This window comes from Scatophagus argus, chromosome 22, assembly GCF_020382885.2.
Source record: "Scatophagus argus isolate fScaArg1 chromosome 22, fScaArg1.pri, whole genome shotgun sequence".
NCBI classification, from domain to species: Eukaryota; Metazoa; Chordata; class Actinopteri; family Scatophagidae; genus Scatophagus; species Scatophagus argus.
Window position 1 is genome coordinate 14,490,756 of NC_058514.1, and position 14,284 is coordinate 14,505,039.

The window sequence follows — 14,284 nt, forward strand, 5'->3', positions numbered from 1 at the left end:
GTTCACATTTGACTGTATTTTATTATTAAAGCCATTAAAACTGAACCATGCCCATATGTTTACATCTGAAGCGGAGTTACAGTGATGTCTGAAGGTGGGCAGAGAGGCACTGGAGATGATTATGTGCTTTATCTTTTTTTAATTTTTTTTTTTTTTTTTTTTTATTATTTTATTATCCCATATGGTGAGGTGAGACACAACAGAGACTTGTTAGGCTGCTGGAAGAACTAGTGAGGACTGAAATGGCTTTGAATTCATGTCCTGGATGAGCTGACCTCTGCCCTAAAACAAATGAAAGAACACTCGCCCACATTGACCTCCAGTCACTTAAAAAGGCATAACTAGAACACAAGTGGTTAGCTACTGGTACTGATATGAAACCTACAGCCAAGTCACGACCTTTGACTTTTAAAGCACGCAAAAAGTAGCTGCTGTGTGCCGTCTTTGCAGGGCAGGTGTGACATCAGTGGTTGTTTAGCGAGATGGGGGAGAGTGACATGTGGGATGGTGACGTGATCGTCCCCTTCTGATGATGCAAACATGAGGCCCAAAAGTTTCAGAGGCCTTAATGTCATATAACCTCCCTCTATCCTTAAAACTATTGCAGGATCACATTTCAGCTTTTAGAAAACAAAACAAAAAAGAAAACTGGCGTCTGCCTTATTTCTCTAGTGTCTTTGATTTACAATTTGTACATCCAGTGGTATAACAAACCCAGCGGCATATGACACGGAAATTAAAAAAAAAACAAACAAACAATCAAAAAAAAAAAAAAACACTTTAGGATGACTACAGAGTTCACAAGCATGGAACATTCAAATATATTACACACTTGTACAGGAAGGCCAGACTGGAAATCTGGCAACCTGAAAGAAAACTTCCACTTAACACACACTTGGATTTGAGAGGAAAAAAAAAAAAACAAAAACAGACAAATGAACGTAATTTAGAAAAGTACTTGCAGATACTTAACATTCACTATATACAGACACGTGGCTTGCCGAGCTGTCACCATGGCGATGACAAGGAGGGGGGGGGGCGTTGTCAGGTTGACAGGGGACGGCGAGTGCCCAGCCGTCCCGAGCATCATACATGCATTGGAAGGGGTCTTTTTTTTTTTCTTTTTTGGTGGGGGGGGGGGTTATGTAGGGGTTAAAATGCCTATAGACAGCAGTGTCGGACATCACAAAAAGCTACAGTCATACACTTGGAGTATAGTCACTTGATTTCTTTCTGTTTAATTGTTTGGAAGAAATCCTCCAAACTCCAAAAAAAAAAAAAGTTTCCAGGAGCACCTTCGACTAACACTGACGCAAAGAAAAAATATGGAGAAAGATATTGTTTATGTACAGATGCACATTCTTTACACTCCAGTCCATCCTGCTGCTGCTGCCGCTGCAGGGCCGACTGTCCGGGTGGGGAGGGAGGTCCAGACAGGAAGTGATGGGAGTTGGCCATGTCTGATTGGCCCCCCCCTCCTCCTCCTCTCTGTAAACAATGGAAGTGTCAGTGTGAAGCGGCGCTGCTGGGCCCTTGTGTTCAGTAATGGCCAAAAATGAAAACTCACTAACAACAAAACAAACAAACAAACAAAAAAAATAGGATCAGTGCAATGTTGTAGGCAGACAACAGACAAAAATAAGACTTTACAGCTTGTTGAGGAAAAAAAAAACCCAAAAAAAAAACCACACACGCACACACGGAATGAACCTTTCTTGTAAACTTGTCCGTCCTGCTGCTGTGACCTTTTTCTTAACGCTGCTGTTAATAAATACCTGTCTTCTATATAGAGTCCTATGGTACAGTTCCCCAGGTTTCCATGTCCAACAGCTACAGGTGCTTGTGTAAGAACTTCTTCGCATAAAAACTTATTCAGCTAAAAATGATGTCGGATGTAAAAATGATGGCGCTAGAACATACTTTATCTATAAATAGTTTTAAAATAAATATACCTGTATCACATTGTCTGTAGGATATTTTCTGTCACGTCTACAGTGGTGGAGGGCTGGAGGAGTCCCGATTCATGCACTTGATGCTGCGTTAATACTGCACGAAAACCGTTTTCTGGTTGGTTTACTTTGCCAAACAAACAACGAACAAAACAGTCCAAAAACTGAAGTGGATGCAGCTTTATTTCAGCAGGCGACAAGTTGGACTCCTCCAGCGGCTCCAACACTTTCCTCTGATAAGTTCAACTATGTTGGCAAATCCTCATCAGCTCGACTCCAAATTCATCACGGTGCAAAATCAAGAACTTAAAAAGACATTCCCTTATCTCGATGATAAATTTATGGTTTTAAAAAAACAAGCAAATAACTTTCCTTCAGCTTTCCTGGCCACCACAGTTAATTATCACAGGAACAGCATAGTTCCTGAACCAACCAGAAATAATAATTTAAAAAAAAAAAAAAACAACAAACAGGGCACATCAACAGGGACACCATAAATACGGACATAAAGAGGGAAGGGGAAGAGAGCGATACTGCCACTTTACGGCGCTGCTGTCTCTGCAGTGCCATGTCTCCGGTACAAACAGAAAAGCTTTTATTTTGTAATTCCTCTCGTCCGTCAGCCCCTCTCCTCTCCGTTTGTGCCTGGCAGCAACGCACCGTCCAAAGGGCTCGGGAGAAGAGACGAGGTGGAGGGTGGTGGTACAGTAATGATGTTGTAGAATAGTAGTATTAGTAGTAGTAATAGTAGTAAAGGTGGGTGGAGTGGGGTGGGGGATGGGCAGGGCGCCGTGTTGGTGTGGTGTTTCCCTCTGGAACAGCATGCTTGTCCTGGCTGATTTTTGAGTCTTTTGATCGGTGAGGGAAAGATGGTCCCCAAAAAAAATAAAATAAAATAAAATAAAGCGCTCCCGGGAACAGCATCGCTCCGATATGAACGCAGAGGGGCAGGGGGGAGGGGAGGGCAATCCTTCCAAAACTTCCTTCCACTTGGTGACGCTCGACTCCCCTCCGCTCCCCCCTCCTCTTCTTCTTATTCGTTCTCTCCTTCCTCTTCCTACACCAGCTGGTAGCCTGAGCCAGACGTCTGGTCGTATTCTATTGTATACTGCGTGGTCCAGTCCACCGTCACGGGCCGCAGCAGACCGCAGCAGCGGATCTCGAAGAAATCTATGAGGTTTCTGAAGCAGCCATGGCTGGGGGGGGAGAAAGAGAGGCATCAGTGTGAGGAAACATCCCAACTCAGCTGGAGGAGTAACAACTACCTATGACCTGAATATATTTATATTGCTATCACATTTTTTTTCTAAAAACTGCTGGCGGCATTACAAGCTCTCGCCATGCTGACCAGGACTGTTTTCATATAAAATTATGTCAGCCATGAGATAAGCCATGGTCAAGTAAGTAGGAGGATGTGAATCAAAAAAACTGATACTGAAAAATAAACACCAACATCTCTCTCTGTCCACCCAGTGTTCGAGTCGAGTCCAAGTCAAGTCCAATCCAAATATATTATTGTATAATTATTATATGATATTGAACTTAACGTAGATGCCAAATTACTATGGTATATTACATGAAAGAGGTGAGAACTTTCTTCTTTCATTTGGGTGAACTAATCCTTTAATATTATTATCGACCCCTCATGAAAGGAAGGCGTTCAGCTCTGTGTTGTATACAAATAAGAGAGGATTATTTACTTGAAGGGGCTTTCGATGGATGTGGCTGTGACTTTAAAGTGCTTGTATCTGCGAGCGTTCATCCTCTCGTTGGTGGTGATTCCCAAAGCCGCGATCTGAGGGAGGTAAAAGAGGTTATCTCACAGAAATCTTAGCGTAACAGACATAAATATCTGCGGAAATTCAAACCGATTATCACATATCACACCATCACATCAAGCTCAAGGTGCGATAATCTATGTTTCCATATTAAAAGCTCAATTGTAAATCCTAATCCTCATTAATGTTTTCAGTGTGCCTTGTGTTGTGCATTAAATGTAAATCCAGACCTGGTAGAGCTGACACATGATGAGCACTGCCACCCACATGAAGTGGAAAATGCTGTTGAGGAACATCCAGAACATCCAGGGAGAGCAGGAGGCGATCTGGGTCAGATAGAGCCAGAAACCATCCTTGGCGTAACTGGTGGCACAGTGGATCCTCCAGTCTGAGAGGAAAAGAGACAAAGAAGAGGAAGAGGAAGATGAGTGAAGCGGAGAGACGGGGGGGGGGGTGTTTGAAAAGAGGGGCTTTCTACTCACAGGAAATGCAGCCGTATATCATCCAGCAGATCATGCAGAGCAAGAAGAACAGATAACCCATGAAGTAGCGGTGATTCCCACTTCCTGTGGAGGAGAAGCAAACGCGTCACGTCTCATTCTGATCACCTTTGGTTTGTCGCTTTGGCTGCCTCTCCCGCCTGAAGGGGAGGTGAAAGCTCTCTGCTGAACGGCGGCTGTAAAGCTCAGCGAGTAATGTTTACTGTGTTCACCATCTTGTTTTTGTTATTTCCATATTAGCACGCTAACATCTGCTCATGACACACAGATGCATAATCAGATCACTGGCGTCCACAGAGCCACACAGCTAGCGCGACTAAAAAAAAAGACTTGTGTGATGGAGCTTCCATTGCACATACAAATTCATGCAGATGAGTTCAAACTGAGGAGCTTGACGGCAGTAGAGATAAGAGAGGATGACTGCTGACATGACCAGGTGGAAACTTTCTCATCTTTTTCCAGGCCCCTGGTCCCAGTTGTTTGTTCAGTTTCCAAGCTTCTTCCTGACCACCTGCCTTCAAAATGAAAGGTGCTACCACGCTCCTTCCTCCCTCCACCGTCTCCGGTCTGCCTCACAGGCGCCTTCTGACACAGCAGTGAACACACAGCTTCAGTTTCCCCTCTTTATGTCCTGCATCCATCTTCCTTCTCGCAGTGTTGTGGTTTTGCCACCATTTGTCGTGTCCTTATCTGAGACTGTTTACCCTGAGATGTTTTGTCTAAGCCTCTGTGTTATAAAGATTTTATTTTACAACCTATAATAACCCACAACCGTTTTGTTTTGAGATCATTACGTTCTTCAGGGTTTGTTCTGTCACTGAACATGTTAGTTAAAACGTACCTAGCAGGGAGGGAGACGTGCTAGTGGAAAATTAAATTACTGAAATGATGTGAAATGCGGTAACCAGAACTTTTACTGGGTTTTTCTGTTGGCTAGTGAGAGGGCAGCCGTCAAGACTCATGCTGCTTCTTAAAGTGGAATATGGAAGTGATACAAAAACTGTCAGAGTGAGGTGAAAAATACAAGCAGGCTGTTGTTTGGAAGTGTTGTTGACATCCTCACAAATCTGCGGCGTAGCGGACATACCGACACAGTTCCCCACCCAGGGACAGTGGTGGTCGAACTTGGCGATGCAGCGGTTGCACACGGCGCAGTGTTTGGACCTGATGGGCTTCCGTATCTGTAACAAAACGGACATACGGGCAGTTAAATGTTGTTTTATCCTTGCTAATATCCTCTGTTTGGATCATCAGTTTCTCTTCAAGAGGAATTTACCAAGCAGGTACTGCAGAATATGCTCAGATCCAGGCTGCCTGTCTCTGCCAGCTCCACAATAGTCTGGAGGAAGGAAACAAGAAACAAAAGCAGGATTTAAAAGAGACAAGAGACAAGGGAAAAATGAATGAACCACTGAGAAATTCATCTTACTGAGGTCTATTTGGCACCGCAACAAAAGACCTACTGACAGTGGGATTTCCAGCTGAACGATCACACTGGAAGCTCGGCTGATTCACGACGAGCTGGGACAAAAGCTCCTCGGGGATTTACCGTTTAATTCACTCATGAGTTTGTTTTCAAGGCGAAATACGTTTCATAAGGGTCGTACATTTTTTAAAATAATATGTACAAATAAGATTTGCTCGCTTCCTTCTGCGTCATTATCAGTTTGCTTTTACAACTTATCACTGGGCAAATAAACTAAAGATACAACAATGCTAATCTACAGCTACCTCAGAGGGAAACAAGAGGTGGAAGGGGATCCTCTGCAGGGAGAGGAAGGCTTTGAAGCCTTTGATATGGGGTGGCTGACCAGCTTCTACAGCGACGATTCCTGTGCTAACAATGCAGTGTAAATTTAGCTCTTCATCAATCACCGGGCCTGCTAAGAAACACAGCCTCTGTTGTCCTCCATCAGAGTGTAATAATGAGGGACAGAGAGGGTGACGACCGTGGGCAACAGAACTGGACTTTTCACACAAGTAACATTACATGTGATGTCAGAATACAATTTAGGGGGTGGACGGGGTGGGGGTTAACATAAAAAAAAAACAAAAAAAAAACATGCCCAGCAAGCACATGTGATGAGAATGCTTGTAATCAAGGTACATACAGTAACACTTAGTGTGGTGAAATCTGATTGGAATGCAAGAGAACATCATCACAAACAGATTTAGATTGGATAAAGTGCTTGCTGCTTGCTTTTTGTCTGAAACTTTACCTTTTTCTTCTGTTCCTCTGATGCTTTGATGATTCCTGGGTCAGACTTCCAGGATTTGCCAAAGTTGTAGAACAGAGCCATGGTGTTTATCAGGAAGGGCACATGGACAGTGGCAAAGGGGAGATGTGCAGCGAGGTTAAGGAGCATGGTGGACAAACACTTTGTTGTTTTTAAGTCCAGTATGTCAACCCCTGGCTTTCTTTTTTTATTTTTTTTATGTTAAACCACAATAAAATCCTATTCATTTTAACCACAGTACAGTATAAAGACTCCCTTCAGAACTTGCCTGAGAATATTCATGTTTTCAAGCTCTCTTCAGTATCAAAGCAATCCAGTGATAGATGTACAGTATATCAGTGGAAACAGAAACTGCTAATAGCCAATTCAACATGCTTTGAATGGTGCCAGTTAGTCAAAATGAAAACATATACACAGATGTAACATTATACTTCCTGTTTACATCAACTGTAAATCCACTACTGGTTTGTGGACTACTGTTGAAGCCTCGAGTTTGGCATTACAACTGTTGTCATTTTGTTTTCTTTACACCAGCGACCACATTTAGACAAGAGGGTGGAGCTGGAGAGGACTGGTGGGTGGAGGACTTTTCTATCAGAAGTTAGCCACACCCTAAAGCAGACCCTGCTATATCTTCTACTTTACTGTAAATGGGACCCTAATTTACAAAATGAACAGCATGCTGTATTGAAGAAGACTTAACACTAGTGATTAAGACCATAAACTCATTAAGAAACTTCTTACTGAGGTAATAAATCAAGTGCAAGGCAGCCTTATTTTCTCATAACCTTACAAACAATCAAACTTCTTTTTGCAACCAGTGGAGTTGCCCCCTGCTGGCAATTAGAAAGAATGCAGGTTAAAGGCACTTCCGGTCTACATTCCCAAAACAGACTTCTAATACAGTTAGCTTCACAGAGGCTGACAATCGGCCTGCCCCTGTCTGAGGGTAACAAGTGTTTTGATAGAACGTGATGGTGGTGCTAGCCATCCCAAACCCTAACCCCATTGTCCTTCATACTGAGGAGAACATAAATGTCTAACACATTTTTTAAAAAACGTTCGTAGCCCAGGAGGTCTGTTGGGAAAGTAGCAGTTACACATAAACACAAAAATCACATGTCCAAACATTCTGTCACAGCTTTCGTGGTCATCCCACCAGTAGAGTAATGACTGCACTGATAAGCACTGACAGAGTGAGAGAAGCCTCTACAAGTCCCTGAAGACCACACGAAGCCATTGGTCTTCATAAGTGTCTCCATAAAGACCTGGGTGCTGACATTATCCTCTACTGAAATTTATAATCAAAACACTCCCCAGAGTGCCTCGTTGGACTGCTAAGTCAATGACCAGCAGAGCTGCAGAGAAGGTGCCAGTGATCAACGCAGCTCGTCAGATAAATGGGTTGCAATGCTTCCTCGGGGAGAGATGGTCATCACCTCCAGTTAGCACCCATTTATCTTTAGAAAGGCTGAGTGGTGAGGCATGTTTGACAAGGTTGTCATAACGTCTGACAGCAGAGACCAAGCAAGAAGAACGAGATTTATCAGTCTGGTATCTTAAGACTGCCACAATGCACCGGCATGCTATAATGACATGAACCCTACATCAGTACAGTAGAAAACTCCACGGTAAATTCATGATAGTTATGAAATCTTTTGAGGAAAAAAAAAGCATCTTCAAATTGGCAGGGATGTTCACCTGCTGGAAATACATTTATAAGCAAATACTCCTGAGGAAAAATATGATCCGAGTCTGGGAAAGGCAAAAAAGTACCGTCACACAGCTCCACCCTTGTCACTTGATCTGATTTCAACCACAGGCCTGGGGAGAATAACGAGCTCACCATGGCAGAAAATGGGTCAGACCTGGAGGATAAAATGTTTTAACCTGGAAGCCTGACGAAAGGTTTGCAAAATACAGTGCTGCCTAAAGGGAGTCTAACTAGAGACGTAATGAGAAATGTAGAATAACAACAGCAAAGTCCCATTTTTCAGTCTGCACTGCATCATCTCCTTCAAGTATTTCAATGAAAAGGTCATCCAAAACAGTAAAAGGTGAAATGGAAATTGTCTCCTTTCACATCTTAATCTTAACCCATGACACAAAAAAGAAAGGGTTATAGTCTCATCTTCAAATCCAAGTTTGACAAATATTCACTAAATGGGAATCTCACACAAAAAGTTAAACTCCAGTGACCCGCGATGGAACTCATTCCACAGTTTACGTAACCGCACTCTAAAGGGCCACAGAGAGTAAACTGATGCCTCCCATGACGCCACAGACTGAAGAATACAAAGAAAGATATCAGTGGAGGCTAAAGACGTCAGTAGGTTTTAAACAAATGGTTGGATGGTTGAAAAAAAAAAACCCCAAAACCCTCACCTTGCAGCTTTTCATGTCAGAATTGGGGAGGTTGTAAATTTTTTGGAAATTTCCAAAACTTCAATCTAATATTAGCCTCACAAATTCAGTGCAAATTTCAAACAAACTTCTAAAATAAAAAAAACTAACACAAACATTTGGTGTAAAACAATAGGATTTTGCAAGGTTCCCACAAGTTTCTTTTGTGCGTTTGTGAAAAGTAACTCAAACAGTCATTACTCACTCTTAACAATCTATTACTTTTAGCGTGTACAATAAGTGCAAGACTATGAATGCCTTCCAGGAAATACACAGAGTCTGCCCCTTCTGTATACCAAGTGGCTTTCCACCCCACCTGTAAGTATGAGTGTTTCAAGTAGCTTTTTACACTTTCTTTCACACACAGTCTAACTCATACGTTATGTTGGAATTTATTATTAACCTCTAGTTAAAACAAGTATCCAATTATCCAGTCCGACAGATTTGCAAATCACTTGATTTGCTTAAATAAATGTGATAAGAGGAAGTGCTAATTTGTATGTAAGCAGGCACCTGGACAAGAAGCAAAGTGTCCACCTGAGTGAGAGACTCACCACAGTTTACAGACAGTCCACGTCTGTGAACATGAAACAGCATGTCGTTCAACTAAAAGAAGGAAGGTGACAGACAGCATTACGGGAAAGAGATTTAGGGTGGATACAAGGCTATAATGACAACCCCAATAGCTGGAGGACAAAAGGGAAGCCTGAAAGAACTTGTTTTTCATCAGCAAATGTCTTGACACAAGAAAGAACGTGTCTGCAGTCAAATGAGAGACTTTGGAACCATGTACAAACAAAGATTTACCAGAGAAACCCCGGCTAAGGGGGCAGGTGAATGTCACGCCACACATCCATGACTAACATGCTCCAAACACAGCATGTTAAAAGAAGCAAAAAGACCTTAGAGCAGTTCTCTTCTTCAATAACCTCAGGCCAGAGACATGTTTCTCTCCCTTCCCATTAGTGGTGTAATGAGGCCTAAAATTAAATGCCTTCCACAAACAACAACAGGCCTCTCACCTCCTGCAATTAGCAGCTTCCGAACAGAAAGGCAGTTCTTCAGGGAGCAAAAAGAAAAGAAAAGAAAACTTCCGAGCAGCCGAAGTCTGGCCAACAGAGCCTATTCGGAGTGGCTTAGTTATGCTTTACCCAGCAGCTGCTACACATTCACACTCTTTTCACAATTCTAACAGAGGAACTCAAAACTAATCAGCATGCTCATTTAGACACACATTATTCGACATTTTCACTCAAAGATTCATCACAGTGAGACCCTGGGGCTTGTGGCACTTCATGCCTCCATCTGATAAACACAATATCCACCAAAACCTTCAGCACATTGCATTGACCTTTCTAAAGGCACACTCCTTTCATCCACTGTATCTTTATCTTAGTGATGTTCCAGCCTGTCAACACAAACGCTCTTCCTGGTAATCTTTTGCCTTCTTCAAACGCAATGAATCTCATGCAGTAGAAAGCAGTAAAAAGCTCCATATTTCATCGAGATCCTCCCTTCTTGGACACCACATGTTTGGTAAATTCACAAAGCTGCCTAACAGATTCATAAAAGCTTTTGGCTTATGCTGTATGACTTGTTCGATTGCTAAAAAGCCAAGTATAAATAAATAGCCTGACTCAGCCAGCACAACGTAACTGCGCTTTTCCAGTAAACAGTTTGTGCCACATCTCTGAGCTCTGGCATGCTTTACCAACAAGTGGATTGTGGGTAAATAAAGACTAAAATTAGTTATTGTTATTATTAGTTAATGTTCCACGTTATTAAGGATATTAAGGATTTTGAGGCCATTATTAAAAGTCTGAAAGGTTGGTGCTTGATCCCAGAAACACCCCAAATGCTTTTAAGTGAAGTGTCCTCCAGCAAAACACGCAATCTTTCCCTCACACTGCAAGTCCTTCTGTACAGACTCAAGAATCAGTTAAATGTCAAAACTATAAATGACGTCTTAATGTAACGCATCTGACACAGGCTGAAGTGTAGCATATGGCAACACGGCTATTAGAAAAACTTTTACTGTTTAAACTGAAAAATGTTTTGTTTTTTTTCTCCCCTCTGTAAAGTGTGACTGTTAAATCTCATGTTGCACAGAGTAAAGCCTCATGGGAAGTCACCCCAGTTTCATTTTATCACATTTATGCTGGGTTGGTTTGCATTGTGATTACTAGACCCAGTTTGCTGACACAGCTGATCTCGGGATAAAATTGCAGCTGTGTTTTTTCTCCAAAAAGTTATGGTGTTTAATGGAACGGTGTAACCTTTTAGCAAATATGCCTGTTTGTCCAGGAGCATCCAACAGGCAACAGGCAAAAATATAGTTCACACAAAAAAACTGTTTTGTTGTTTTTATACTTTAGTTTTTATACAAACCTAGCAAGCAGAGGATAATGTGTTAATTAGTGAGCTTTAGAGAAGTGGGCAGGCAGACTTTGTTACACTGGGACAATAGCCACCTCCCTTTGTTTTCAGGCTTTTTATGCTAAGCTAAGATCAGCTGCACTCTGTTTGTCGTCCATCAAACTATTTCTTTCAGGAAAAACCAAAGAAAACAAATCAAAACTGATGCTGTCTCGCACTGAAAAGGATATCATTCCAGAACCAGTAGAACCAGGTAGTGTACATCCAGAACTTGGTGGCCAGGTAGATTCCCAGAGGGAGAGCACTGTGCATGGAGTGGTCGAAGAAAGCCCTGCACAAAGAGACAAGAAGAGAAGAGGAGCGTCGCGGTCATCAGCAGCGACAACTTTTGCATTCAATGCATCAAGACCTTCTTCCTGCCAATGTGGAAGCTGCTCACTGTAGCACATATGAACCAATGTGAACCTGAGTATGTGATCTTAACCCTGTAGTCAAATGGCAGTGAAAATAAACCTAATCAGAACCTGATGACACACTGCAGTTGGACTCATCAGAGTCACAGTTGTTTTTTTTTTTCACCAAGGAGGTATTCCGAGAATGTCACTAAGTATAATGTTAACATACTGGGTAATGTGTGTTATTGTAGTCACTGAGCTAACAGCTAACAACAAACTACACCAGCAGGAACAGATGGCAGTGGTAATGGGCTTTAAGCAGGGGGTGCAATGTGTGTGTTTGTGTGTATGTGTCACTGCCAGCGTATGGTACATTTACAATAAGGCTGTATCAAATGTCATTTTTTAAATATTCAAAGCTTATATTGAGATTTTCGATGAAGCTCTGAATGTCTGTTGTCATGATTTATAACATCATTACCCTAAAAAAAATACTCAAACAATTTTGATTAAAGACATTCATTGGATTAAATGGAGCATCAATCGAACACATAGTATGACATAAGGTTAGAGACATGATATAACAGCAGAGGGAGTTCCTTTAAAGGATAGAACGGTACGTTATGTTTGCGTTTGCGTGGCTGAGCAAGAAAGCGTGAGCTGCAAGCCACTGCCAGTTAGTCCTTCCTTACAAATTATGGAACAGGCAAACACGGACTTTACAGGCTGGAAACAGCCATGGACTGCTGAGTATTAGTGAGCAAATCTGGTTTTTCATGCAGTGAGGACACAGCAGTAAGTGTACATTGCTGGGTACGGTTTGTCATAAAGTCAGCAGCTTCTCATGCTGAAGCAGAAACGAAATTCTTGTGTGTTGCTTGTATTGGTTGGTATTAGTCCAGAAGCAAGAATGGACTTCGTCCAGGAGGTCATCTCCTCTACTACCTCGACTACAGTCTGGAAACTGAGTAAGAAAGACTAACAGATGAAACAGATTTATTTGTTATTGTAAAAACACATGATAGTCGTATTGAGACATACTTGGAGAGGAACTGCACAGCAACCCAGACGCCAGCGTACATGAGGCCTTTAATCAGCCAGGAGTCAATGTCCAGGTCAGCGATGAAACCGACCAGCCAGATGACCACGAAGGGTGTTCCCAGCATCACCTTCTGTCTGAACTCCTGCAGCAGGAGGACAGGATGAAGACGCGTGGATACAGGTGGCGAATGAGGGGTGGGAGGGGCAAAAAAACACCCCAAGGAAAGATGGACACAGAGACAGGAGAAAATGTAATGAAAGAAATGAAGATTAATAAGAGACCAATAATAAGTTGGACAAGTGAAGAAACAAGACACAAATGGGAAGAAAGAGTCCCACTGATTGCATTTTGTAGCTTTAAAGGCTTTTCAAATTTGCTGTTGCCTTTTAATCTATCAGACATTTTTATTTTTACATGTTTGGCAACACTGTGGAGGAAGATAAACAGTAAACCAAGCAAGTTTGATGAAATCCACAGATCCACAAACGGCCTTTGAAGCTCTGCTCACTACAACACTGGGTCTGACACTACAAATCAAACTCAAGTTGAGACATACCTGAGACCTCAATTTGAGTCAATTATACTATAATCTAACTGTCATATGTATAAACAACGTGACACAAATCCTCTAAGTGGAGAAGGGGAATCCATTTAAGTCATCTATTTGTATGCAAACTTACTGTCTAGGTCAAAAATTTACCTTAAATAACTAACAATATCCCAGCAGACAAGTGGAAAGACAGGAACACATTAAAGCAGAGTTAAAACAGAGTTTTAAGCAGAGAGAACAAACAAACCCCCCAAACAGAACAAACATAGAATCAAACAGAATAAATTTATTAATTTACACATCATCTACCAGCACACAGAAACTAGACTAAAACACTGAGGTTTTCTGTCTGTTTTGACTGTGACTGATTCAGCAGTATTTAATATGAAGATACATGTGAAGTACCACCCACTGTGGTCAGACTGGCCGATATAAACTGCTGTATTTTCCGCTAGTCGTGATGTCAAACATAATCCTGTCAGATGGTCTGACAGGAGACTTTGAAGAGCAGAACACAGCTGACAGCTTTAGACTGAAAAGTAATCACAACCACAGACATTCTGTTGAGATACCTGCAGCAGAGAAACAAGTTCACACTGGAAAGGCTGGTCTGAGCGTGTGTGTCTGAACTGAGAAATAAAGTTGTGTACATGTTCAAATATGATCCCTAAAGGAGTCAAAAAATCCTGCAGCCCAAAGTATCAAATTTGAGCATCTCTAGGTTGTGTACTCCATGACTGCCTTTTGATGTATCCTGTAATGTATCTGAGCACGTGTTTGTATATGTTCGTGTACCTTGTCCATCTTCAGTCTCTTCAGGTATGAAGGGCTGTCGTAACCTTTGGCCTGTCGCGCTTCCTGTAGGTGATTGATCATCCAAACGTTCTTCCTTTGCTTGGCAAGATCTAAAGGAGTTTCACCCTGAAACACAACAGCAGACATGTCTGTACACGTCTACCATCACAAAGAAATCTTAAAGCTGAATTTCCATCATTCTTAGTGAGAGTTTCATTTGCTCATATGAACTGGACTATCAAATAACATGGCAATACAA

General features: G+C 42.0%; 1 protein-coding gene across 1 annotated transcript in view; it reads right to left on the bottom strand.

Annotated features, from left to right (window-relative positions):
- Nucleotide 1: 1 nt before the first annotated feature.
- Nucleotides 2-14,284, bottom strand: part of zdhhc17 (zinc finger DHHC-type palmitoyltransferase 17) — a 28,455-nt gene continuing 14,172 nt past the window's right edge. Inside the window, exons 8-17 of the mRNA XM_046378817.1 lie at nucleotides 14,026-14,151; nucleotides 12,680-12,822; nucleotides 11,474-11,574; nucleotides 6,447-6,571; nucleotides 5,504-5,566; nucleotides 5,315-5,408; nucleotides 4,210-4,293; nucleotides 3,958-4,115; nucleotides 3,650-3,744; nucleotides 2-3,145 (exon numbers count right to left, since the gene is read on the bottom strand). Coding sequence (XP_046234773.1) covers nucleotides 3,007-3,145; nucleotides 3,650-3,744; nucleotides 3,958-4,115; nucleotides 4,210-4,293; nucleotides 5,315-5,408; nucleotides 5,504-5,566; nucleotides 6,447-6,571; nucleotides 11,474-11,574; nucleotides 12,680-12,822; nucleotides 14,026-14,151 — 1,128 coding nt within the window. The 3' untranslated portion in view covers nucleotides 2-3,006. The remainder of the gene's footprint in view (nucleotides 3,146-3,649; nucleotides 3,745-3,957; nucleotides 4,116-4,209; nucleotides 4,294-5,314; nucleotides 5,409-5,503; nucleotides 5,567-6,446; nucleotides 6,572-11,473; nucleotides 11,575-12,679; nucleotides 12,823-14,025; nucleotides 14,152-14,284) is intronic.